This window comes from Rhinichthys klamathensis, unplaced genomic scaffold (genome assembly GCF_029890125.1).
Source record: "Rhinichthys klamathensis goyatoka isolate OS25496 unplaced genomic scaffold, OSU_Roscu_1.1 h1tg000035l_1, whole genome shotgun sequence".
NCBI classification, from domain to species: domain Eukaryota; kingdom Metazoa; phylum Chordata; class Actinopteri; order Cypriniformes; family Leuciscidae; genus Rhinichthys; species Rhinichthys klamathensis.
Window position 1 is genome coordinate 4,804,186 of NW_026606583.1, and position 25,626 is coordinate 4,829,811.

The 25,626-nt window shown below is 37.0% G+C and overlaps 2 protein-coding genes across 3 annotated transcripts; one reads left to right on the forward strand and one right to left on the reverse strand.

The window, feature by feature from the left end:
- Positions 1–1,215: 1,215 nt before the first annotated feature.
- Positions 1,216–2,853, reverse strand: drd6b (dopamine receptor D6b). Its single transcript, XM_056245782.1, has one exon. The coding sequence runs from the start codon at positions 2,680–2,682 to the stop codon at positions 1,375–1,377; it is 1,308 nt and encodes a 435-aa protein (XP_056101757.1). The 5' UTR covers positions 2,683–2,853; the 3' UTR covers positions 1,216–1,374.
- Positions 2,854–5,274: 2,421 nt separating this feature from the next.
- tbc1d12b (TBC1 domain family, member 12b) lies at positions 5,275–25,259 on the forward strand. Of its 2 annotated transcripts, XM_056245969.1 has the most exons (15): positions 5,275–5,672; positions 6,830–7,715; positions 9,131–9,242; positions 11,211–11,267; positions 13,319–13,440; positions 14,990–15,072; positions 16,518–16,635; positions 16,801–16,907; positions 17,269–17,349; positions 19,668–19,753; positions 19,885–19,956; positions 20,679–20,807; positions 21,015–21,124; positions 23,571–23,829; positions 24,118–25,259. In XM_056245969.1, the coding sequence occupies exons 1-15, from the start codon at positions 5,669–5,671 to the stop codon at positions 24,184–24,186; spliced, it is 2,295 nt and encodes a 764-aa protein (XP_056101944.1). In that variant the 5' UTR covers positions 5,275–5,668; the 3' UTR covers positions 24,187–25,259. The 2 variants fall into 2 exon arrangements, with proteins under 2 accessions (XP_056101944.1, XP_056101945.1); XM_056245970.1 differs by lacking the exon at positions 11,211–11,267.
- The last annotated feature ends 367 nt before the right edge of the window (positions 25,260–25,626 follow it).

Sequence of the window (25,626 nt, forward strand, 5' to 3'; positions counted from 1 at the left end):
CATGAAATAATAATAAACTGCACTTCTACAGCAGTTACATCTAATAAATAAATGTAATGGTAGGTTAATTAATGGTGTTAATTATAATTTCAGCAATTGTAATTTCAGCAGTTACTAAAACATGATTCAAATGAAATGTTGTTATTTGTTAACATTCGTTAGGCCTAATGCACTGCGAATCTAACATGAACAAACAATGAACAGCTGGATTTTTATTCACTATAGGCTACTGAAGATTAAATACTGTAACAATATTGCTCACGGTTAGTTCATGTTAGTTATATACATTAACAAATGAAACCTTATTGTAAAGTGTTACCAAAATTTCATAATTTTACCAGAAACTAATAAACTTAATGTGATGCATATTTGTCAGTCATACATAAAACGGGTAAGATTTCGGCAATAGTGCTGATAAACTTAATGTTTATTAACCAGGTTTATATATTTATCATCAATAAATCCAATTTCTTCCAATTTCGTACATTTAAACTAATTGAATATTATTATAATTAATAATTTTTTACATTTATATAGCGCTTTTCTGGGTACTCAAAGCTCTTTACGTAGAAGGGGGAATCTCCTCAACCACCACCAATGTGCAGCATCACCTGGATGATGCGACGGCAGCCATATTGTGCCAGAACGCCCACCACAGTGGAGAGGAGACAGAGTGATGAAGCCAATCAGTATATGGGGATGATTAGGAGGCCATGATGGACAGAGGCCAATGGGCAAATTTGGATACTCTTTTTCGAAGGACATTCTGGGATTTTTAATGACCACAGAGAGTCAGGTCCTCTGTTTAATGTCTCATCCAAAGGACGGTGCCCTTTGGTATTGTCCCCATCACTACACTAGGGCGTTAGGACCCACACAGACCACAAGGTACTGGCCTCACTAACACCTCTTCCATCAGCAACCTGGTTTCCTGGGGAGGTCTCCCATCCAGGTACTAACCAGGCTCAGCCCTGCTTAGCTTCAGTGGGCAACCAGTCTTGGGCTACAGGGTGATATGGCTGCTGAATATTGCTTGTTCCACAGCTATAGCAGTATTTTAACCATGTTAAAAAAATGTTTGTTAGAATACGTGCATTTTGAAAATAAGATTATTTAAATAAAATCAATTAGGCTATGCAAATAGTTAATAATGCATGATTTTTTTAGTGCATCTATCCGTTTGATTGACAAATGCATTAAGTTTATTGTCTTGTTTATGTTCAAAACTCAAAAGGATGGGAATTTTATATAATTCAAATGCATACATCTTAAATTTAGGCCTAAGTACTTTTTGAGTGCATGTAAAAATAAAACGAGGTCATATACGCATTAATTCTGATGCTATAAATAGGTTCTTGTGAAATGAGTCCAGACTCAACACTCCTCAATCTGACCAGGAATCCCACAGCAGTCGCTCAGTGCAGTGGAGGTGAAGGGCATCATGTCCAGGGAAATCTCCATCTCGCCCTCCTGCTCGAGCGCAGGCAGCAACACGTTCCTTTGGGTACGAGACAAATCGGACGCGATCGAGACCTTGTCGAAAGGTAAGTCCATGTGCTCCCCATGACCGGGGACCAGGCCCAGGGCTGAGGGAACACCCTGCGCGTCCTTGTGGAGCAGAGTGGTGTCGTGATTGTAGGACACCAGCTCGTTGGTGAAGTTCACCGTCTCCACCGCAGAGGACGCGCAGAGTCGGTTGCAACCCAGAATAGTGGTAAAGGCTTTGCGGAAATCCGCGTTGAACGCGTAGATGACCGGGTTGAGCGATGAGTTGGCCCATCCGAACCACACGAAGATGTTGAAAGTGGTGCTGCTCACGCACAGAGAGTCTCCAAGAGTGTCCAGGTCACAGAAGGGCACGATGCAGTTGAGGACGAAAAAGGGAAGCCAGCAGAACACAAACACCCCCATGATGATGGAAAGTGTTTTTAACACCTTAGTTTCTTTCTTGAACGTGCTTTTCAGCGACTGTTCGCTCGCGCAGTCGTGGTTGTTCTGCATGTGTCCGGCGGCTGCCCTTTCCAAAGTGGAGATCCTTCTGATCTGCGTTTGTGCGATCCGATAAATCCGTGTATATGTTCCTATCATGATTATAACGGGGATGTAGAAGCTTATAAGTGAAGATGCAATGGCATAAGTCCTGTTTAGAGTCGCAGTGCAGTCCTCCGAGTGTGTGGTGAGATTTAAAGGCGCGTTATGATCCACAGCCCTGTGCCAGTTCAGTCTGACAGGGATGAAAGAGATCAGGACAGAAAGTGTCCACGCCATCCCGATCATTACAAACGCCACCCTTTGGGTCATTTTACGCTCGTAACGGAAGGGGCTCGAGATCGCCCAGTATCTGTCCAAACTGATGATGCACAGGTTGAGTATAGACGCAGTTGAGCACATGATATCAAAAGCTATCCAAGTGTCGCAGAAGCTCCCGAAGAGCCAGCAGCCGGCCACCTCAGAGACAGCCTTCCACGGCATGACCAGAACAGCCACGAAGAGATCCGAAACTGCCAGGGATATGACGAAAAAATGAGTGACTTTGGATCTGAGATGCCTGAATTTGATGACGGCGGCGCACACGAGCGTGTTCCCCAGCAGTGTGGAGAGGATGAGCGCGCAGAGAGCGCAGCCCGTGAGCGCGCGGACTCCCACACCGGAGCTTACCCTTTCAGCACCATCGCTCTCCATGGGGCTTTCTCTGGACACAGATCAAATAGGTCATCTTCAAGTGGCTCCTCACGTCACCAGCTTCTCTGTTTATACTGAAGCTCTTTTTTTCCAAAAGCTCTCGATATCTTCGTTCTGCAAATTGGCATCGCGTGAATTCCTTCTGATTAGTGCGTAAGAGGGAACAATGCACTCTCGCTGCTGAAAAAAAGATTGAGTTTGATGCTGTGTATGCAGTCTCACAGAGAGAGAGAGAGAGAGAGAGAGAGAGAGAGAGAGAGAGAGAGAGAGAGAGAGAGAGAGAGAGAGAGAGAGAGAGAGAGAGAGAGAGAGAGAGAGAGAGAGAGAGAGAGAGAGAGAGAGAGAGAGAGAGAGAGAGAGAGAGAGAGAGAGAGAGGGATCGGTTCAGTAGGATACGACATCTGAGTGAGGTCACTGACTTGGAGATTAATAAGATAGAATCATATCTCACACATTCCTCAAAATGGCAACATGGGCTCTGTCTTTAGTTTACGCTGTAAAAATGTTTGTAAATGTAACTAAAAAACTGTAAAAAATGTTACTGGAAAACCTGTAAAATGGTTAACAGTAGTTTGCTTATATATGGAGGAAAACAATAGACCTAGATCTGTAAATTAATCTTAAATGTAGTTTGTGGAAGTAAAAAATAACAAATCATCTTTGAATTTTCAGTGAAAAGCCCTAAATTGACATTCCCAGAATTTAGAATCTCTATGCGTTTCTCAAATCACAACTGAAATTCTCAACTTGTTCAACCTCCACATCACAGTCACTTGTGCACATCATAAAAGCAATATCTCATTCTTTTGAACAAATTGCAAATGCTTTAATATTCATGCAATTGATATGTACAATTGTCTGCTGTTTCCTACATTATCAATTGCTTATGTCATGCTTATCAAAATGTATTATGGTTCTCTGTTGAATAGTCTTACCCCTCAAAACATCTATAGGCATTGCATAAGTCATTAAAATGTCAGCTTCAAGTATATTTTCTATGCATTTCTATTAATTTTTTTGTAAATGTTCCCTGAACTGATTAATTGCGGAGGAGAATTTTCAATTTCACTAATGAAGGGAAATGTAAAGGGTGAGATCGACCAATGATCAAGCAGTTTTCCTAAAGAGCTCAGATGTCATCTCATGAAGCTTCATTAGGCAAGCTTATAGACAAGAGCACAACACAGATTTAATTCAATGGAAGAACATAGGAAACAAACAGGGTCAACGACTGGGAAGAAGAGGAGGAGTAAGAATGTGTGGTGGAATGGTACGGAGGAAAAACAGTAGAAGAGGCATTGTACTGTAATTTGTTTACAGACCAACAGTAAAAGTACTGTAAAAGTGTAACTGTTTTGCAATCAGTATTCCACTACACTCAGAAAAAAGGTACGAAAGCTGTCACTGTTACCTTTTCAAAAGGTAAACTTTTGTCCCTTTTAGGTACTAATATGTACATTTTAGGTGCTAATATGTACATTTTAGGTGCTAATATGTACATTTTAGGTGCTAATATGTACATTTTGATTTTAGGTGCTAATATGTTCATTTTAGGTGCTAATATGTATATTAAGGTACTAATATGTAAATTTTAGGTGCTAATATGTAAATTTTAGGTACTAATATGTACATTTTAGGTGCTAATATGTACATATTAGCATTTTAGGTGCTAATATGTAAATTTTAGTTGCTAATATGTACATAGGTGCTAATATGTACATTTTAGGTGCTAATATGTACCATTAAGGTACCAATATGCACCCTTTAGGTACAAAAGTGTACCTTTTGAAAAGGTACAGACCCAGTGACAGCTTTTGTACCTTTTTTTCTGAGAGTGTATGTTGATCTGCTATGTTACTGTCTTATATATCTCAACAATATTAACAGAGTACACTGTTATATTGACAACACGACTAAGTATTTTTACTATCTTGTTTGTGAACAATGACACAAGGACGTGTCATTCTGATGGCACTAATATTCATTGACATAAATACTGTTTTGAGAGATGAACTAAGGATTTTGAGTAAGTTGCAGGCTTCTGCTGGTAATCCATTGTGTGATGCTGTTTGTAAACATTTTTTGAAGAAATGCACTTACTGGTTTGCAAATCTTAAGAAAGATTCAAGAAATGTACTGAAGCAACTGAGAAAAACTGTAAATGTTTCAAAATTGGACTTGCATAATAAAATAAAATAAATTAATTACAATATTTGTTAGCAAAAACAATTGTTTGATATTTATGTATTTTAGCTTTTACAGTTGTGCTGTTTCATGATTTATTGTGTGTTTCACATTGGCAAAGTTTTAATTTTACAGAAAATCTCTGAGAAATATTTAAATTATTCCAGTCTTTCCTAAATGTTTTTTGTCGAATGAAAATTGACTGTTGACAGTTGTGTGCAATCTAAAGTTGTGAAGCACAATTTAATGTAATTTAACAAATGAATATGTAGTTGTGCAATCATTATGTATCTGTGTGTGTATTGTGTCTGACTGTACAGTATAATATTTATGTGTAGCCTGCGTCATCTAAATGTGTGTTATTGAATGTCCAGCAGGGGGCGCGTGGAGTCTCCTGTTAGTACATCATCAAATGACGTCACTGGAATTTCAAGATGGCTTCGGATCAGGATACGAACATCTACCGGTCAGAGTCAGGAAAGCTTTAATGTTTTAACGGGCATGTCTATTAACTCACGCTATTTGCATCCTATTAATACTTATCCTGTTAATATGTTGGAGGACCGTCTGAAAAGGTGTCATGGGGAAAAAAGTGCGGAGTCCAACACTGAACTACAGCGCTTTGGCTGTCAATCCACAAGAGGATTTTGAATGAGATGGAAAAGACTGAGGATGGACATGTACAGATATATTTCCTTTATATGAGAGCAAACTGAGATAAAAATATTCCTCATTGGGTGGTTTAAAAAGGGGTCTACAGTAGAGGTCATTCGTGCTGCTATCAGGATTTGGGCTGCGGCCGATGGGTATGTATGTACAGTCTCTTCTTTATTGTGCGTTTTGACAGTAATGCAGTATAGGCTGTGTCTTAAAACATTATTGAGCTGTATACCTAGACAGCATTTATGGGCTTCGGAATGTTCGGAATTTTGTTTTTATCCAGACGCACCTGTCATGCCACAAAATATTGTTTCAAAACTTGATTTTGATGCTCAGCTATACTGCTGAATCGAATGCTCGAATCATAAGTATGCTGAATCGAATGCACGGATGGAATGTTCTATCATGTTCCAAATTACTCGAGCGTTCTAAACGTGATTATGATGTTCAATATAGCTGAATTCATACATTCCAAACTGTTACGATATATATATAAAAAAAAACATCTGCATATATTATGTACCAATATGTTCCAAATGAAATTATGACGCAACAAAACACTGAATCGAACATTCCAAACTTGATTCTAATGCTCCACTAGCTGCTGAATCGAATGCTCGAAACAAACTTTATAAATGCAATTACGATGCCCATAAATGCTGAATAGAATATTTCCAACATTTTGAACATTCAAGTTCAACAGTGCCCGAAAATACTGAAACTCATGCCTGATTTGAATGTTTTGTCATGCCCCAAAATACTGAATTATACTTTCTAAACGTGATAATGTTGTTAAACAAACTGAATCAAATGTTCAAATCAAACATTTTGAAATGTTATGTTGTTAAAAAATGATGTTATGATGTCCGAAATACTGAATATTCCAGAGATTATGAAGATTGATTACACAGTATGAGCCCCGAAATAGTGAATCAAAAGTTCCAATAGTTCCAACAGTGAATCAAATGTTCCAATAGCTCCAACAGTGAATCAAATGTTCACTGTGAATCAAACAGCGAATCAAATGTTCCAATAGCTCCAACAGTGAATCAAATGTTCCAATAGTTCCAACAGGGTATCAAATGTGCCAAACACCCCTTTATCAGATGTTCCAAATACATCTTTAGTGTATAAAATACTGAATCAAACATTCCAAACTATCTATGATGCCCAAAAACACTGAATCAAACGTTCCAAACATGCCCATCACGTCTTAAAATGCTGTCTGTATAGTTAGAGCGCTTGAACTAGTGTTTTACTGTGTATATTTTGAAAGCACCAATTCAAATTGGTTTTATTTTAGGTTATCCGCCCTGTGGGGTCCAGAAGTGCAGTGTCATCTCCGAGCATAGTGGGCGTTCTGTAGATTCACCTGTGAAGCTGATGGTTGAGGCGTCTTCCTCTGGAGGCACGGGTGCTGATGAAGGCAGACCACCTCCCCGCATCTCAGATGTTACCGACAGGCAGGAGAACATAATGCAAGGTATGTTCTCTCATACTGGTACATCGCAGAGAGAGAAAGGCCAATCGCAGAGAAGCGAGGACCATGAGGTGCCAGAGTCATGTGATAAAGTACTGCAACAGACCAGTAACCAGCCATGTGGCACTAAGCTCCCAAATGGACATGCGAACCACAATGAACATGAAGTGACCGAACGCGACTTTCCAAATTCATCTCATCCTGCAAGAAGCTGCTTGAATTCTAAAGATGACCGTATGACGGCAAACGGGGAACTGTCGGCAGACTCCAATGCCGTGTCTTCTACGTCTCTGATAAACCAGTCACTCTCTGAAGTAACTCTACCACCTCAAGTTGGAGTTGAGGATGGATCGACTGACCGCTGTTCAAAAACCCAGGATTCAGTGTTCAAGTCAACACATGGTGATGAAGGAGAGCTGTGCTCGTCAGCCGGTCCGTCAACTCCAAAACACTCTCTCAGGACGTTTTCTTCTAGCTCTTTCTTCAACGCTGACTCTGATCCTCTCAGTCCAGATGATGACGAGACCTTTTCCACATCAGATAGACCTGAAGACTTAAGGTTCATGGACGTGAGTCTGAATTCCAGGAACACTTATGAAATCAGCCGACGTCAGAGCGCCCCAGACAACATCCCTGGTGTGTTGAGTGTTGCTGCCGCAGATCTGACTCTGAGCCAGACGAAACAAGGCATCTCAGAGGTCTTTAGCAGGTATTGCTCCACAATTTTGCTTCAGCTAAGATACCTTTTAGAAAATAGCTAAATATGAGAACCAAAAATCAGAGGTGCATATTATTTCGAGCTTATCAGAAAGATAATTCGATTGTTTTAAAGATGAGGTATGAGTTAATTGTAAAAAAAAAAAGACAAAAAAAAAATCTAGACATATGTTTATATTCATGTCGTTTTATAAGATTTTGACCATTTTTAGATTATTATATTTTATATAAAGTTGACATTCAATAAATGTAATCAAGTATAAAATAACATTTTCCTTACACCTTCAATATACAGTATGTGTTTAAGCTTATTAAAAAAAATGTGTATTGTATATATATATATACATATAAAATATATAATTATTTATTTTTTCTTTCAAGGTAAAAAGCATTTTCTATTTTCTACACATATCATAAATTATTATTTCTAAATGTCACATTGACATTTTACAACCTGAACTAATCTTACCTTTTCATAAAAAGGTCAAATGATCTGATATTCTAAGAGACTTATTGACATTTTTACAGTCATGAGGATCTACAGGGGTCCTCACTATGATTTAATTTCCTGTTTTTATTCTGCATATTGATTGCATTATTAATAATAATTGCAAATATCAATAATTTAGCAGTGATTTATTTTTATTTTGCAGAATGAGTTTGTAAAACTGGATTGTTCATTTAAAGGTATATTTTACCCAAAAATGAAAATCATGTCATTCCAATTCTGTATTATTTTCTTGATTCCATGAAATACAAAAGGAAATGGATGGTGATGGTATATCTCCAAGCTCCAAAATGACAAAAAAGCACCATAGAAGTGCTAGTCTTTTTTTATCCACTTTCACTGGATGGAAAAGTGCAGCTAGGACATTCTGCTAAACATTTTCTTTTGTGTTTCATGGAACAAACGAAACAATATGACATGGGGTAAGTAATCGATTATAGTACATTTTTACTTTTAACTGGACTGTCCCTTTAAACTGTCCCTTTTCTTCAAGAAATTAATGCCTTTGTTCAACACATAACAGGTTTGGACAAGGATTCTATCTAAACTATGAATTTCCTCATATCTTACGATGTTTGTTACAGCTGACTTAGATCTGATCTCTGTCTTAACAGCTTTGCTTCTGGCAACGCCTGCAAAAAAGAGGAACGTTGTTTGTCATGTCATGTTTCGTGTTTGCATAATTCTTTATTAATAAGCTTGAGCTTTATCTCAGTTCACAGGCTGTAGTGGCATTCCTCTCAAGTCATGTGCCACACAGTCAGTGACTTATACTATCAGGGTTATCTTCATGCTGTGAAGCCAAACAGCACATCCACAACTGGCTTGGGCACTTGCACTTGTTTTCAGTGTATTGTCTTCAGGTTTTGACAGATGCTCTGTGATGATGTCTTTGGCAGAAATCTGTTCTCCAGAAAGCAGAGGGAGGCTCAGAGTGCACCAGGATGGAAACTCTTTGGAAAGGTCCCGCTGAGAGAAAGTCCCCCCAAAGCCTCCAAAACCATACAGCAGGTCTGTTTACACCTCATTCATATTGAGAGTAGACGTAAATTTAGATCAAGCAACATGAGACAGAATGTAATAAAACCTTTTATAGATCTTTTAAATAGCTGTATATTATTGTTAGTGTACATGAAACCGAATGTATCCACTTGATACATTTCCCTTGTCCTTAATGTGCACAATTTTTTATCAGTGCATATTATTCTAAAGAAAAAAATCACAATCTTTCATCAAAATTTAATAGCTTTCACCTCCAATGATTTTTGATAATCGAACCAAATCACTTAAGTAGGATAAGTAATTTTGAGTGATTTTGAAATTATGTATATATTATATATACATATACAGTTAAAATTATAATCTAGTACATTACTAGTGCCGTAGTATGTTAGTCAACACTTAAAAATAAGTGTCAAGCACAACAAAATATTATTAAAACGTAATGATTTAAAATGTATTTTTAAGTACAACTTTTAATTTGACAAATGCACTTTTTAAAAGTGTACTTATGTGTTCAGAAACATAGTAATGAAAGTAGTACACTTAAGTGGTCTTTATTTCATATTTGCAAGTACAGTTTTTAAAATATACTTTTAAGATTTGAAGTGCACATTCAATGCAGTTAAGCACACTTCTTTTTCACAAGGGATGCCATGCATTATTTCCTATTTTTCACATTAATATATAATGGAAGACTTTGATGAGAAGAGCATGATCCAAAAACAGTTACACATTTGTTTGTGAGGAAGTGAAACATTATATCGGTTTAAGTCAAAGTGTACAAATATTAGTCTGATCCTTGCTATATCACTGAATCCCTAAGAGACATCCATGATTCAAATCAAACTGCATACTGAACAAAACATGTGTTGCAACTTTCACATCTTCTGAACAAACTTGACCTTAGTGGAAAGAAGTCTATAGGAGACATTGTGAGAGTATTCCTCACACCTAAACGAACATATGGGGAACAAAACGTCTCTGTGACAGATGTAGTTTTACTGAGAATCAGATAATTCCATTGTCAGCGAGACTAAAAAATATTGTTTTTTTAGAAGAGCAATTTAAGAATTCAGTGAATGATAAGAAATACACTGTATGGTTGGTAAATTGTCTCAGTTCACTCGAGTTTGTGGGGAAAAAAAAGTTAATTTTGGACCCTGGAAAAAGGTGTTTTCAACAAACATTTGAGTTTGTTTCACATGAAGGCTTTGCTAAATTGGACCGAGTTCTGCTTTTGGTGCTGTTCTCCAAGAAGGCAGAAGACAACTCTGCCAGCCATGCATGTCTAACCAGAAACAATTCCGTTCTTCTCACCAGACCTCTTTGTACGGGTTTCACTTCTGTTGTTTAGGCAAACAGTACAAGCTATGCTACCTCTAAGTTCTCTAAAAGTCTATGTGCTCTGGCCTGATCATATGATTGGGTGGAAGGGAGAGTAGGAACCCTAGAAGCCTTTCTGCAGCTGTGAGTCCAGCTGGCTTGGAGCTCAAAACCTTTCAGGATATTAGTGTCTGTGTTTTTAGGAGAGGGACTGTGAAGGTCATGAAAAGGTCAGCGCATGTTTTTAGGGAGTACAATGCACATCCAATATGTGCACTATGTTGTGTTTTTATTGAATGCACTGCCTCGCACTATCTCTGCCCTGCTTATCTTCAGTCACGCACATGTGGTCCTCTACACGTTCTGTTAGATTACTAACAGCCAAACTCCTTCTGTTTATTGAGTTAAACTACACACAAACAAAAAGGAAATCTGGATCCAGTCAGAATAAAGCCTATCCGGGAAACAGCAGATCTTGCTGTCACGACTTATTGTGCTCTGCCAAAAATCATGTCAGCACAAACTCCAAAAGCACTTTTACCTCTTTAAACTGAACCCAGTCCAGTCAGCACAGTTTTGAAGCAAGGGCCATTATTTCTTAGTTCTCAGGATCTGGTTTGTTACTGTATTTCTGTCATTTTGCTCTCTCTTCAGGAAGGTAACCCAGGGAATCTCACATCTGTATCTACACCCAATCTCTTAAGTTCAGGGGTATGATGTTTGGTTTCTAAATGAGCTCTCCTTCATTCTCACCGTCTCTTCTGTGCACTGAGCCGTACACCTTCACTTCCCATCGGTCATTTTAACCACTCTCACGTCACGTGACGCGCCTGCTTGACTTGTACTAAAGACTTGCTGTTCATGTCGAAAAAATGAAATCATTTACTGACCCTCATGTCATTCCAAACCTGTATGATTTTTCTTCTTTCTTTCATATACAAAAGAATATATTTGGAAGAATGTTCACGCTGCTCTTTTTGCATACAGTGAAATCACTCTCTATTTTTTGACTTGTGAATTGTAAATTAGCTCTGTGTATTAGCATGTACAGACCATGCTTCTGTACTTCATGTAGCTCTCAAATTCCATTTGCATATTCAAAGTTGGTGCGTTTTGATTTGTCTCAAGATGTTTAATCTGGCACGCCACATCTCAACACAACACAATGTGTCTTGCTCTTAATGGCAATCCTTTCTTTGCGAAATGTGACAAAAACCAAGGATTTTTTTTTATTTGAGAATATCAAAACAGTATCATGTGGAAAAATATTTGAATAATTTTAAATATAGATTATTGTATGGAAAAGAGCAGTGTGAAAACTTAAGGGTGATCAAATGATGACAAAATATAAAGTTTGGGTGAATTATTGTTACAGCTAACATGAACTAACTAAGAGTAATACTTTAACAGCACTAATTCTAAAAAATAAATTAACCATCAGTATGAATGTTAGAAGAATACCAAAATAAATTATCTTTTTTGTAGAGTATATTTTGTAATGTTTCCTTTTAAAAAAAAAGTAAAAACAAAGAACAAAAAAATGTAAAGATTTTTTTACATTTGATGGAAATATTTTTTCTGGGAGACAAAATAATCTTTTTGAATATACATTTTTGTCAATTTTATTTTCCTGATTAAAATCTTTACTATTAAAATATCTCCTGTTGATCCCTGAGTCTGAATATTGGGGATGCACGATATTTCGACCACCATATCGGTATCGGCCGATATTTGTCCATTTTTAATGTTATCGTTATCGGGCCGATAAGAAAATTTGCCTGATATATTAAAGCCGATAAATAATGGATTATTTCCTTCAGCTGAGACCTTTCAGTCTCAATATGATGGTTTTGAATTACTGGAAATATGATTGGAATCACTTCAAAAAAGGAAAGTACTGTGCAGTGCAATGTGCAGCACAAGTCTGTCATATAGGCTACATAAAACTATAATGAGAAGAGAACATTATAATTGTGTGCTTGGGACATGGATTTTAATGGTGAGAGTTTTGTTTTTGTAATCAGACTCTCAAAAATTATTTAAAAAAAAATTGGATTTAAGTTTATCGGCCAATATATTGGTTATCGGCTTTTAAATATAAAGAAGTATCGGCCAAAATGTTCATATGGGTGCATCCCTACTGAATATGTAATTATGCAGCTCTTATTATGAAGCCTAAATGTTCTTCTTCTGATATCAAGCACTTGAACTTTGCATGATAAACACCAGTTAATCCTCTATTCTCTCCTCTCTGACTAGTTTCTTTCATCACCCATATTTCTTAGAAAAAGAGCCCCATCCACAATATGCCCATTGACCTCTGTAGAAGTTTCTCAGACAGACGAGAATGAGTCTCTGTGCTGCTGTTCAGTCATTAATGATGAATGGGGTTGAACTTGTGCTAGATGGTACAGGAAGAGAAACCAGCCAAACTGACTATTCTCAGGAAAGCGGTGGTTTTTACACAATTTTTAATAGCATGAGATAGCTGAAACATTCTGGTGTCTTCACGCTTCCTCAAATGAACAAACACCCAACTTTCAAATGCCCGACCTTTCTCACCATGGCCATAAGCATCACACGCAGTGCTTCATACCATGCCGGCCCCAGCTTCAGCATTGCCTTGATCTTCACACGCCTGCCATCTGCCTCCATATTCTCATGTTTAACTCTCACAAGCACATTCACACCATATAACACTCCTTTCATTCAGCTCACAGTGGCCGCACACCTTTGAACTTGACCTGTTGGTTTTCTCACAGGAGTACGAAGCCAAGGTGTCTAAATCCAGCCAGAGTCCCTCCCTGCCCTCCCAGGGCCGACGGAAGAACCTGGAATTCGAACCATTGTCCACCACTGCGCTCATATTAGAGGACCGCCCCGCGTGAGTATCACACACACAAGACAAAAGCTATTTCTTCCATGTTAAGATATGTTTTTGTCCTAACCACCTGTAGTTTGAAATAACCTGTTGACAATAAATAATAGAAATTAAAAATCTTTTTTAACCATACCTATGTTCCCAATATAGCACCTTATTGCATACTTACTGTATATTGCAAGTTTTTAAAATGGTTTAAAATATATTTTTTTATAATGCAATAGTGTACATTTTGCGACATAAACAATCACGCCGTTGAGATTTGATATATAGTGTAAATCGTTTAACGTGAGTTGTACTATGCACTATGTACTACCGGTATATAGTGTATGCAGAGTTGCATGCACTATATATCCAGCTTTAAAAATATATGGGCGTTAATATAGTTTACATTTTACCATGATATGAACCATCAATGAGCGAGTATCATCATAAAGCTGTTAACTAACCAGGTACAGCACTTATACTTACATACTCAAACGATAAAAGCAATTTCTTCCACGATAAGATGAATTTTTGTCCTAACCAGCTGTTGGCAATAAAAGATAAAAAGTGAAAATCTTTTTTTATCTATACCTGTGTTCACAATATTGCACATTAATATTGCAAATTTAAGTTTAAAAAAATATATAAATTCCATTCATTCATCAACTGAAAACAGGATAGACTAATCAATTTTACAATCAATATCGGTACGTAAAAATGAGAATCGATTAAAATCGAGAAATCAATATTTTTTTACCCAGCCCTAGTGGTCATGTGTGTCACTGCCACGGGTAAATGATGCATACTGTAAAATGACAGATTTGAGATTTCAATCATATCGCCCACCCCTAAACAGTTTAATTGAGAAGTTAAATAAAGATAGTCATGGCATAATACTTCTAACACATTTTATATAGTGCATAATATCTTTAGTCCCCTAGTGTGCAAGCCAAAGGAAACTGTAATGAGAACAAACTCCATTTGATGTTGGATAATGGAGAAAAAAAGCCTTGGGAGAAACCAAGCAACAACAGTTCTCCTCCGGCAATGCACTCGAAATGTACTGTCAATAATTAAGTAGATATATTACGACATTGATTAAGTTGTACCGACAATGGTGATATTAAGTTGTGGGAGTCTTTGAGGTCCATCCAGGTTTGAACAGTAAAGGTAGATGCTTTGTCACCTTCCCAACTTGTGGCGTTCTTTCGTTAGGCGCTCAGGATACATTAACCTGCGTTACATATATCCTAGCAAACCTTGAGAGGCTCATATTTCCAAAACAATGGGCTATAAATAAGTCTTAGCAACAGAGACTGGGTTGTATTTCACCACGCAAGTCTCTTCAGTCCCCAAGTCCTTATTAAGAATAAATGACCAGGGAAATGTGAGCGTGTCAGCCAAACCATGAGATAAACCAGCGATGAGGCATTTTCCAGAAACTTCTTCTAAGTGATTTTTTTTCTGAAGCATGTCAATGGTAACAACATGTTGCTAGACTTTGTATTTGAGGCATTTAATTGTCCGTTTTGTTGTGACAACTGAAATCATTGGCTTCCTTCCTCAGGAACCTCCCTGCTAAGTCTGAGGAGGAAGCCCAGCGCCACCGTCAGGAGTATGATGAAATGGTGGCAGAGGCGAGGAAGAGAGGTGCTTTTGTACATTGTAAAAAAAAAAAAAAAAAAAGATTTCTGTAGCATGTTTTACATAGAAAATACTATTTTTAGTCATTCTACTTCAAATGTTCAAATTTAATTCTCTTTCTATGTAATTATTTGCTAGCAATTTCTGAGTGCAAATTTTTTCAAAGTAAATTTTACTTCCATTTGTTGTTGTTTTTCAGTAATCATGTTAAGTTTTATCAATGTATCTGTTTATAACTGAATCTCATGAAACATGTCAAGAGCTCCCTGCATCATATTTCATCCCAAAACCCAGATGCTTTTATCCAAATGAGAAGTATTTTATCAAAGAAGAGTTAACTATGGTTGCAATACCACAGTGCCAAATTTTAGGAGTAAGTAGTTTGAGAAGTTTCTCATTACTGTAATGAAAAAATTAATTTAAATTTGAATTATTTCACTTTTTTATACATTTTGACTGTGATTATGGGATTTAAATAATACATACCTTTAACTAAATACAGTAAAAAGTTTAAATTTAAAGAAATTGGAGTTTGACAATAATTGAAATTAAAAAAAAAAAATCTAAAATTAAAATAAAACGTCTAAGGATTACGGTAATGACTGTGTCGGGGAAATGTGCTTAATTACCATAAAATAATTGTGTACATTTTCTTGTAATTTGGGGTGAAATATGACCTAAGTGTGTTTTCTAGAGATTCACCCATAAAAACAGTGTCACACTAGCGTATCTTTCCCCGAATGCTCCCAAAAATTAAATGTAGAAATGTGTGATTTCACTTAGTCAGGGAATGCTTTTGTGCTTTTCTGCTTTAAATTTACAAAGGTTCCTACGCAGTTTGGAAAAGTACGGAATTTGATTTGAGTAATTTCCAGGTCTGGATAAGTTTGGATAAAAGACAACAGTATATGGAAAAGAAATTGTGTTTCCAGACTATTGCCCCTATTCACTTTTCTAAAATGTAAAATTAAGAATTTCTAAAGTTTAGAGATCATATAGTGCTTGTCGAACACAAATTAATGAATTCAAGGCGCATATTTTATTTAGCAAAACTGTTTGTCTTATAGCGATAATCAAGTCTCTGTTGAACTTCACTAATAGAATGTTTACTCCATTGCCACTCAAACCATTAACAGATAAAGGAGCAAACAATCATTTCATTCACTGTGCTTTGTTGTTTGGTGATTGTGCACATTTACAGTTTCAAACCAATGTGTCAGAGGTGAATATATGCAGGTTATACAGCTTTTTAGGTTTATTTTCTGATGCTATCACTTTGTGAAAACAAATTTTACTATATACCAAATATAATGCTGAAAATAATGCTGTATGAACCATTTATGTTAAATATGGTCTTGAGAGGTTTGGAAAATTTGAGTCTGGAATTTTTAAATGGAAACGTTGTAGGAACCCTGAAATGAATATGATACTAATGTAACTGTTGTTCACAGAACTGAAGGAGGCTCAGAAGAAGAAAAAGCAGATGAAGGAAAGATTTAAACAAGAAGAAAGCATCGCTAACGCAATGGTGGTTTGGAACAATGAAATCCTTCCCAACTGGGAGAGCATGTGAGACTATCACCACCTGCAATTATAACTATGATAATCGCGTTCGCTCGGTTGCTAGAACTAGAGCTGCAGCATTTGAAGGCATTATATTATATTTATTAACATATTAATAAAATATCAAATGCACTATTTTATTACTCTGTATTCACGGCTCTCTTTCTTCAGGCGTGGCCTGCGGCGTGTGAAGGATCTGTGGTGGCAAGGTCTTCCTCCCAACGTGAGGGGTAAAGTCTGGAGTCTGGCCATTGGGAATGAGCTGAACATAACCTCAGGTTTTATTTTATTTTTGACTTTGTCTTTTCATGTTTCATTGAAGAGTCACTTTTGAAGTTGCGGTTAAGCCCAGGATTAACTAGAACTTTTGGGCAAACAGTCTGTCTGAGGAATGTCATTATGCAGTATCCACGTGCAGGTTCGCCTAAGGCGATCTCTAACCTTCTTTATGACAAAGAAATTCCTAAAGATATTTGGCCGAGTTTCTTTCTGACACTCCCAAAAGAGAACGATTTCTGCACTTAGGACTTTAAAGTTCTAGTTAGACTTTTAAAGTTTTAGTTAAAGCTAACATATGGACCAGACATTTCTGCTGCTTTTTTAAAGGTTTAAAACTGAGCTGCTTTCTGTTCCTCTCAGATTTGTACGAGATCTTTCTCTCGCGGGCCAAAGAGCGCTGGAAGAGCTTCAGAGAGACAGGCAGTGAGATGGAGTCAGATGGTACGTCATTCATCCCTCGGGCAGCTCACTGGAGCATTTTAGACACACCAAACTCTAGTACAATAAGACTAAGACAATGAATCAGTTGAACCAATTCACACATCAGTCTCAGTTCATTAGCAAATCAGTTTGAGTTTGAATGGGTTTTAGCAATCCACTCTGCTCATCCAGTAATCACAAACTGATGAATTCGTTCAATGAATCTGTTGAACCTGAATGATTCATTAGTGATTCATTATTATTATAGAGATCACGATTCTCCCACGATTCTGAATAGACAACTAAATAGAAAGCTGCAATTAACATTTTGTCTAGTAATTTACATGTTATTTTATTTAAAAATGTTTTGTTAATTAGAATAAATATTTAATGAATGATTCAATGACTCACTCATAAAGGCTTCACTTGTTTCATTACTGGATGAATCAGCGTTTTTGAACAAATCTACATTTTTAACAGTCACTTGCCACCACCTAGTAGCATGACAATGTTACTGTCAAAAGGTGATCTGCTCTATTTTGATCGCTACCGTAGACATCAGTGTTTATATCTGAACTATAAACTTTTATCCCAGTACTTCTATTATGATTTGAATTATTGTAAGACAGAGATAATGATACTGTACATGATAACTGCTCTCTCTGGGTCAGCGGCATTGCCAACACAGATTTGAATGTTCTGGTGTGATTTTGTCACAGATTTAATAGACACAGGTGAATTATTGTCACTTAGGAATGAGATCGCATGGGTGTTTGAATCTAGATCGTTATCTTTTAACGATTAATCGTGCAGCTCTAGTTTTAAAAATCCACTTTTCTATATCCAGTACTTGAAAACTGACAAAAATTTTAACTAAATCAGTGAATCAGTTGAACTCATTTGCAATTTGCTCTGCATGATTCATTAGTGAATCAATCAGAATTTGAATGTTTTCTTAGCAATTTACTCAGTGAATCAGTTGAACCAATTCAAAATTCGGTCCGAATAATTCATTATTGAAACAGTCATAATTTTAAAGGTTTTTTAGCAATTGGTTCAGTGAATCAACTTTGGTTTTGAATTTGAGTCCACTATGCCTATGCAGTAATCTTAAACTGGAAAGTTCTTGGAAAAGTCATGGAAATCATTGGTCAGGAAGTGCAACACTGGTATGCGTCTCTATGCGAGTGTCTGACTTCCAGTTCACCTTTCTCCTCATTTTATTGAAGCGGCGGTTATTTCCTTCCTGTGCTGCAAGTACAGACTCGCTAATAACGGGTAATTCATGTTTTTTTTGTTTTCCACTTGGCCTTCCAGCTTGTGAACACTATAAAATGATGTTTTATTAGCCTGAGCGCTTCCTTCTTTGATGTTCCATAATAAATCTGTTAATAAAGCTGGTTCTTCATACAGTTTGAACACAAACACATCCTCCCGTTCACACATGTGACCCTCATCACAACACCCAGGCTGTTAGCCTCCAGCAGTACACTTGAGCAGATCCTCTGGGACTAACAAACACCAGATGAGGCTGTATCCACTGCCAGGCATATACTGTAGGAAATCACAGGCTGATAGCGATGTACTATAGATGTACACTACCAGTCAAACGTTTGAACATTTTTTTAAGGCTCTTCTGCTGGTCCCTATCATTCTAATATGCTGATTTGCTGCTCATTTATCAACAATGTTTCTTATTTTTATCAATGTTAAAAGCAGTTTTTGCTGCTTAACATTTTTGTGGAAACTTTTTTAGGATTCTTTGATAAATACGCACTTCAGAAATTATTTGAAACCGAAATCTTTTGTATCATTACAAATGTCTTTAGTCTCACTTTTGACCAATTCAATGCAACATTGCTGAGTAAAAGTATTCATTTATTTTTTATAAAAATAATCAACATTGATGATAATAATAAGAAATGTCAACCTATTAGAATGGTTTCTGAAGGATCATGTGTCACTGAAGACTGGAGTAATGATGCTGAAAATTCAGCTTTGCATCACAGGAATAAATTACATTTTAAAAATATATTCAAATAGAAATCAGTTGCTTTAAATTGTAGAATATTTCACAATATTACTGTTTTTACTGTATTTTTGATCAAACAAATCCAGTCTTGGTGAGCAGAAGAGACCAAAAAAATCATAATTGTTCCAAACTTTTAACCGGTAGTCGAAGTTCAATAATATTGGCGCAAAATATTGAAATACCGTATTGAAATTCTTGAGATATAGCATAATATTTTCACATAATATTGAAAAATATTTTTGTAAAATGACAGTGTATTAGACGTGTATTGTAGTCGGCCATCATTATGTGGTTGTGTTTGTTACAGTGGACAGTGCCGACCGTGAGTCCAGTCTGGATCTGATCAAACTGGACATATCGCGCACATTTCCATCGCTCTTCATCTTCCAGAAGGTATTGCTCGCACTCTTCCTGTCACTGTTGTTATGGTATCAGTTTAACTGTAACTCTACAGTAACAGCTTCATTACAATCAGCACTACAGTAAGGAATGAATGTGACTCATGTTGGGCTGTCGTCTGCTAGGGTGGGCCGTACCATGATCTCCTGCACAGCGTGTTGGGCGCTTACACCTGCTACAGACCTGACGTGGGATATGTGAGTGATCACCAGCACAATACTTACAAAGATCTTTTGTGTTCCTCTACTGCTTCTCATCTGCATATTAAAAACACCAGCTCTGTTTAAACACATCGTTCAAAAGTTTGGAGTTTTAAAGAAGTCTGTTATTTTTTTTAAAGAAGCCTCTTCTGCTCCCATGGCTGCATTTAATTGATTGAAAATGCAGTAAAAACAGTGTAATATTGTGAAATTTGAATATATTTTAAAATGTAATTTATGCCTGTGATGCAAAGCTGAATTACTCCAGTCTTCAGTGTCACATGATCCTTCAGAAATCATTCTAATATCCTGATTTGCAGCTCAAGAAACATTTCTGATTATAAATAGTGGTTGACCAAGAATGATTTTGTGTGTGTGTCTATATATATGTATATATATATCAAATCATAAGAAATATTTGGTCAATTTAATGCATCCTTGCTGAATAGAAGTATTAATACAAAATTTTAACAGATTTTTTTTCTTACTGTCCCCAAACGTTTGATCGGTAGTGTAGATGGGCAAAACTATGACTGCAAGTGAGTTGTTGTTGTTGTTGTTGTTTAGTCGTTTCTAAATATGTGACGTAATAAAATAGTTGTATATTGAATTCGGAGTTGCTAGAGTTCAATCCAGCACTTCATTCAAAGAGCCCGTCCTCATGAAAGCCATTAGGCGATGATAAGGGCAGCTGTGAAATGACTTTATGTTGTGTGCAGGTTCAGGGCATGTCCTTCATAGCGGCTGTGCTGATTCTCAACCTGGAGGAGGCCGACGCTTTCATCGCCTTCGCCAATCTCCTCAACAAACCCTGTCAGATGGCCTTCTTCAGAGTGGACCACGAGCTGGTACTGCAACGTTTCATAGATCAGATTATTTACATTGTGTTGTGAAGGAATGTTCTTGGTTCAAAACAAGACAAGTCGACTTTAAACTGAGGGAAAATGCATAATTATTTTGTAACACAAACAGCAGCTTGTTCATGTCCGTAGAGTTTAGTTTTGGGGTTTTCACACATACATAAATTAGAATTTTGTGTCTGTTTTTTTGATTAGATGCTGAAGTACTTTGCAGCGTTTGAGGTGTTCTTTGAAGAAAACCTCCCCAGGCTTTTTAATCACTTCAACGGTTACAACCTCACACCTGACCTGTATCTGATAGACTGGTGAGTCCTTGAAGAATCTTCTGATGTAGGAAAACAATTCTTGGATATTTGAAATAAGTCTAAAAACTAAGCTTGATGTGTAAATGTGTATGTCTGAGTATGTGATGGGGTGTGTGATATTGATTAGAAGTAAGAATTTGACATAAAATATGATGCATGCTTTTAATTAATAGATTCAATTAGAATAATAAAACTGTTTTTTAGCCTTTTACCAATTAAATGAAATCAGTATCAACAAAATGCATGTTTGCACTGCAGAAGTGGCACAGAAGCAGCATTTAACGGCCTATAACCGCTAAAAAAGTATATTCTAGATAGAATGAAGTTTGGCGTACTACATCTGCCATGTTGTTGTCATCTGACCTACCGCATCAGGTACGTCGCTTCACCGCCATTCACAAATCCTCTCCTGTGGCATCATGGGATAGTAAAGTGTCCATTAAATGCACACCTCAGAATCTCGGCAGAAGTTGCTGGTCAACCGGGTACTTTTTGCTTGCTGTTTTTCAAATGTCGATGCTGTACTGTTTTTTGCTCACTAGTAGGAGAGGATTTGATTTTGTGCAGTGACTGAATGGATCATTGATTCATTAAACAATGCTGATTCATTCAGTAGCAAAACACCACTGTGTTACTCAAAGACGCACAACAGGTCGCTGTGTCTTTATTTGGAACTATTTTTGTTTGTACAGCAAAAAAAGACAAAATTGTGTCTAAAATTTAACAATATTAACTTCTAGGCACACTATGTAAGATCTGTGAATTAAAATATCCCAAAACCACTAGAACAATGTTATATATTTTGTTGAATTGTGTACTTGTGTTATCCCAACTGTTTCTAAGAATGTTTAAATCCAGAGACATAAGCAATTTGTTATAAATAACGCCGTTACTAACGGCATTACTTTTTCCAGTAACGAGTAATCTAATTGATTACTCTTCTCATCTTAATAACGCCGTTACCGTTACTGCCAAAAAATGCGGCGCGTTACTATAACTGATGAAGCTGTTTTTTTTTTCATCAGACCAACTAGATCTCTGAGCGAGAGGCAAATACTTTTTTTACTGTTCTTCCTTGGTTAGTGGGCAGAGCACGAGACAAGCGCATAAATGCTGACGATTGGCTGAGGTAGAGTAACATGTAATTGTAAGCCAATCAGAGGTAGAGTTGGGCGGGTGTTCGAAAGCACGCATAGTAGTGATGGGCATTCGGCTCTTTTGACTCAGCTCACTGAAAAGAGCCGGCTCTTTTGGCTCACAAACGGCTCTTTAAATGACTTTGACTATAATATTTCAATTTTTATTACATAATTATTTAATTTCTATAGGCTAAATTTGTAAAAATAGAGTCGGCTCTTCAGATATGCGAGCCAGCTCCCAACGTTCACCTAAAAGAGCCGGCTCTTAGAGTCGGCTCATTCGCAAATCGCGAACGACCCATCAAAAGCTCATTCGCGAACGAGTCGATCCATCATCACTAACGCTCATTCGCGAACGACCCATCATCACTACTCATGAATTGCGAACGACCCATCATAACGCATAGTCGGACAGGGTAGAGGTGGGGTCACATTTGAGCATTTAAAATTTAATTTTACTTGAAAGTAACGCAATAGTTACTTTCTTAAGTAACTAGTTACTTTTAAAATTTGTAACTGAGTAACTAATTTAGTTACTTTTTGGAAGAAGTAACTAGTAACTGTAATTACTTTTTAATTACTAATTACTTTTTAAAAGTAACTTGCCCAACACTGCTCCTATCAATGACATCATACCCGCGTTACTCTCGGTTTCCGTTTTATTCTGTAGAAACCATGGACACACCAAAGACACTTGAATACATTGTGTTTTATTGGACAGGTGAGCAACTATTTGGATACATTTATAGACAGAAAACGAATCATTGTTATATAGCTCAACACAGTCTTTTTGTTTAAATCTCGTTTTCTTGATTTACCGTGAGTACCATGTTAAAAGATACCTAATATCGATCTAGTTTACTGCAGTGTGTAACAAGTGTCTCATAGTAGCCGCATAGTAGCGAACGCACAGAGTAGCATTATAACATACCTTTCAACAAATCTAAACTGTACCTAAACGGTTACGCCACATATATGACTGGAAGAAGCGGAAGAGGTCGCCTACGGCATAATAAAAGCTCCTCTGCTCTCGAGACGAAATCACGACGTCATCAAGCTACGCCTTCGTTTGAAATAAGCGACCTCTAGCGGCGAAAAATGACATAGTGTGCCTTTTAACTGTTTGTTTGAAATCAATATCACGTTTGCTAAGCTTGCTTTAAAACAGCGATGTAGACGATAGATGTATCTCACACCCCTTGTTAGTGTGTGATGTTTAGGACTAGAGTCTGATGCTGCCTTCCATCCAAAGTCATATTTGTGATCATGAAGGCTAAACAAAACACCTGAATGCGTTGTGTTTCCAGGATCTTCACCCTCTACACTAAGTCCCTGCCGTTAGATGTGGCATGTCGGGTGTGGGATGTGTTCTGCAGAGACGGGGAGGAGTTCCTGTTCCGTACGGGCCTCGGGATCCTGCGGCTCTATGAGGAAGTGCTCCTGCAGATGGATTTCATTCACATCGCTCAGTTCCTGACCAGACTCCCGGAGGACACGCCACCCGAACGCCTCTTCAGCTGCATCGCCAACACTCAGATGATCAGCTGCAACAGGAAGTGGACCCAGGTCAGTTCCTGTCTGAGCCGCTACAGCCAACAGTCAACCAGTGGAATTTCTTTGTGAGGGAAAAGCGGACAGGAAATTAAATGCAAATATGCTCCCGGCTACATTTTGCTCTCTTCAAATATTGTTTTGCATAATCTCTATTAATAGATATCTAGTAAAATGAATCTGTGTGAAGTTGTTTTGAGGAAATGATTATATTTTATAACCCTTCGTGATGATGAGTATAGCTCCACCTGCAGGGAGTTTTATTCGTCGCCTTATAACATGCGTTCTTTTTCTCTTCATCAGGTGTTTAATGCCCTCATAAAGGATAAAGAAATGGAAAAAAGCAGCAGTCCTTCAGTGAGAAATTCTTGAACTCTTTCCAATTTTGTATTTCTATTATGTTCCTCAAATGAATGGATTGGCAGAGAGGATTGTATAAAACTGGGGTTCAAAGAGGTCAATGCAATGTGAAGAAAAAGCTAAACTTGATTCTTTCGTAACCATGCCAGTATTACTGAAGCAAAACTTTGTATGAATTCAAAATACAAGCCTTTAATGAGAAAATATTCCACCAGCTTAGTCATGTACTGTACCAGATACCAGCATCAGGCTTTTTTTTTAATATTCCTCCTTATTGAGAGGAATCATGTGGTGCATTTGAACAATTGTGCCGACATGCATACCACTCACTCTTGTCTTTTTGTATGCTGAAGTTTGTTTTGAAGGAGATGCATTTGGAGCCTGTTCAATGCACTTGCGATTTATACAATAGAATAGAGGTTCTGAGATTAAAAAAAAAAAAGTGATGTTTTTTTAAATGGTTTTGTTTTGTAGAACAAGACCATAATGAAGTGCAATAGAAATTGTACAAATGAGTCAGATGCAGTCAATAATGCAGAAATACTGCATCTAGTGTGTAAGGTATTCAGAAGCATTTTGCTGAAGAATTATTGCATTTTGGAAGTCGACATCCCATTGTTCGTCTTTTAAAACACTAATATGTAGCCTAATTTTAAAACTAAATCTTATTCTTGTCAGTGGGACAGTCGAGCCCACAAGCTCGATGTGAATAATGCATTCAGACATTTGTGTGCTTAATGTACGTTTTCTGACATTTGCCACTTAAAGAATAAGAATGTGTGGTATAATATTCAAACTTGAGTCATTTTTGTGCTTTATTTCAGTTTAATAACTTGACGAAATGGATTGTTTATCGTGGAGTTTACCCCTAATATCTGTAAATGTTGGGTCTCTAAACATTTTTCGATTTGGTGATGTTTCTTGATGAAAAATGTAAATTGTATCATTAATTCTTGGTTTGTTTTCTACACACTCCTTGTTTTATTGTACAGTTTTCATACTCGAGTGAAGATAAATTGTAAATAGGTGAAATATTTGACACCACAAAATTCAAATGTGTAAATAAATCTAAAACTACAATTGTAGTTTTTTTTTTTTTTTTTTTGCGTGACTCAAATACAATTTATGTGTTATTTTTGTATATACCTTAGTTGTGTTAAACACAATCTATTCAAGCAACATACATTGAAAGAGAACAAATAAATACATGAAAACAAATACTTACAAATGAAATGATAAACACTGAAATGTACAAAAGCAAATTTAAAATTTAGGGGGTAATCAATATATACTGAAATTTATTTAGAGGAAAAATTCAGCTGCTTTACAAATAATTTCGCAAAAGCATCTATGAAAGCAAAGAAAAAGAAAAAGCATCTATGAAAGCGTGTTCTCATCGTATCCGTTCACCCAGATCACCAGGTGGCGCTCGAAGACAGCCTGACGTCTGTC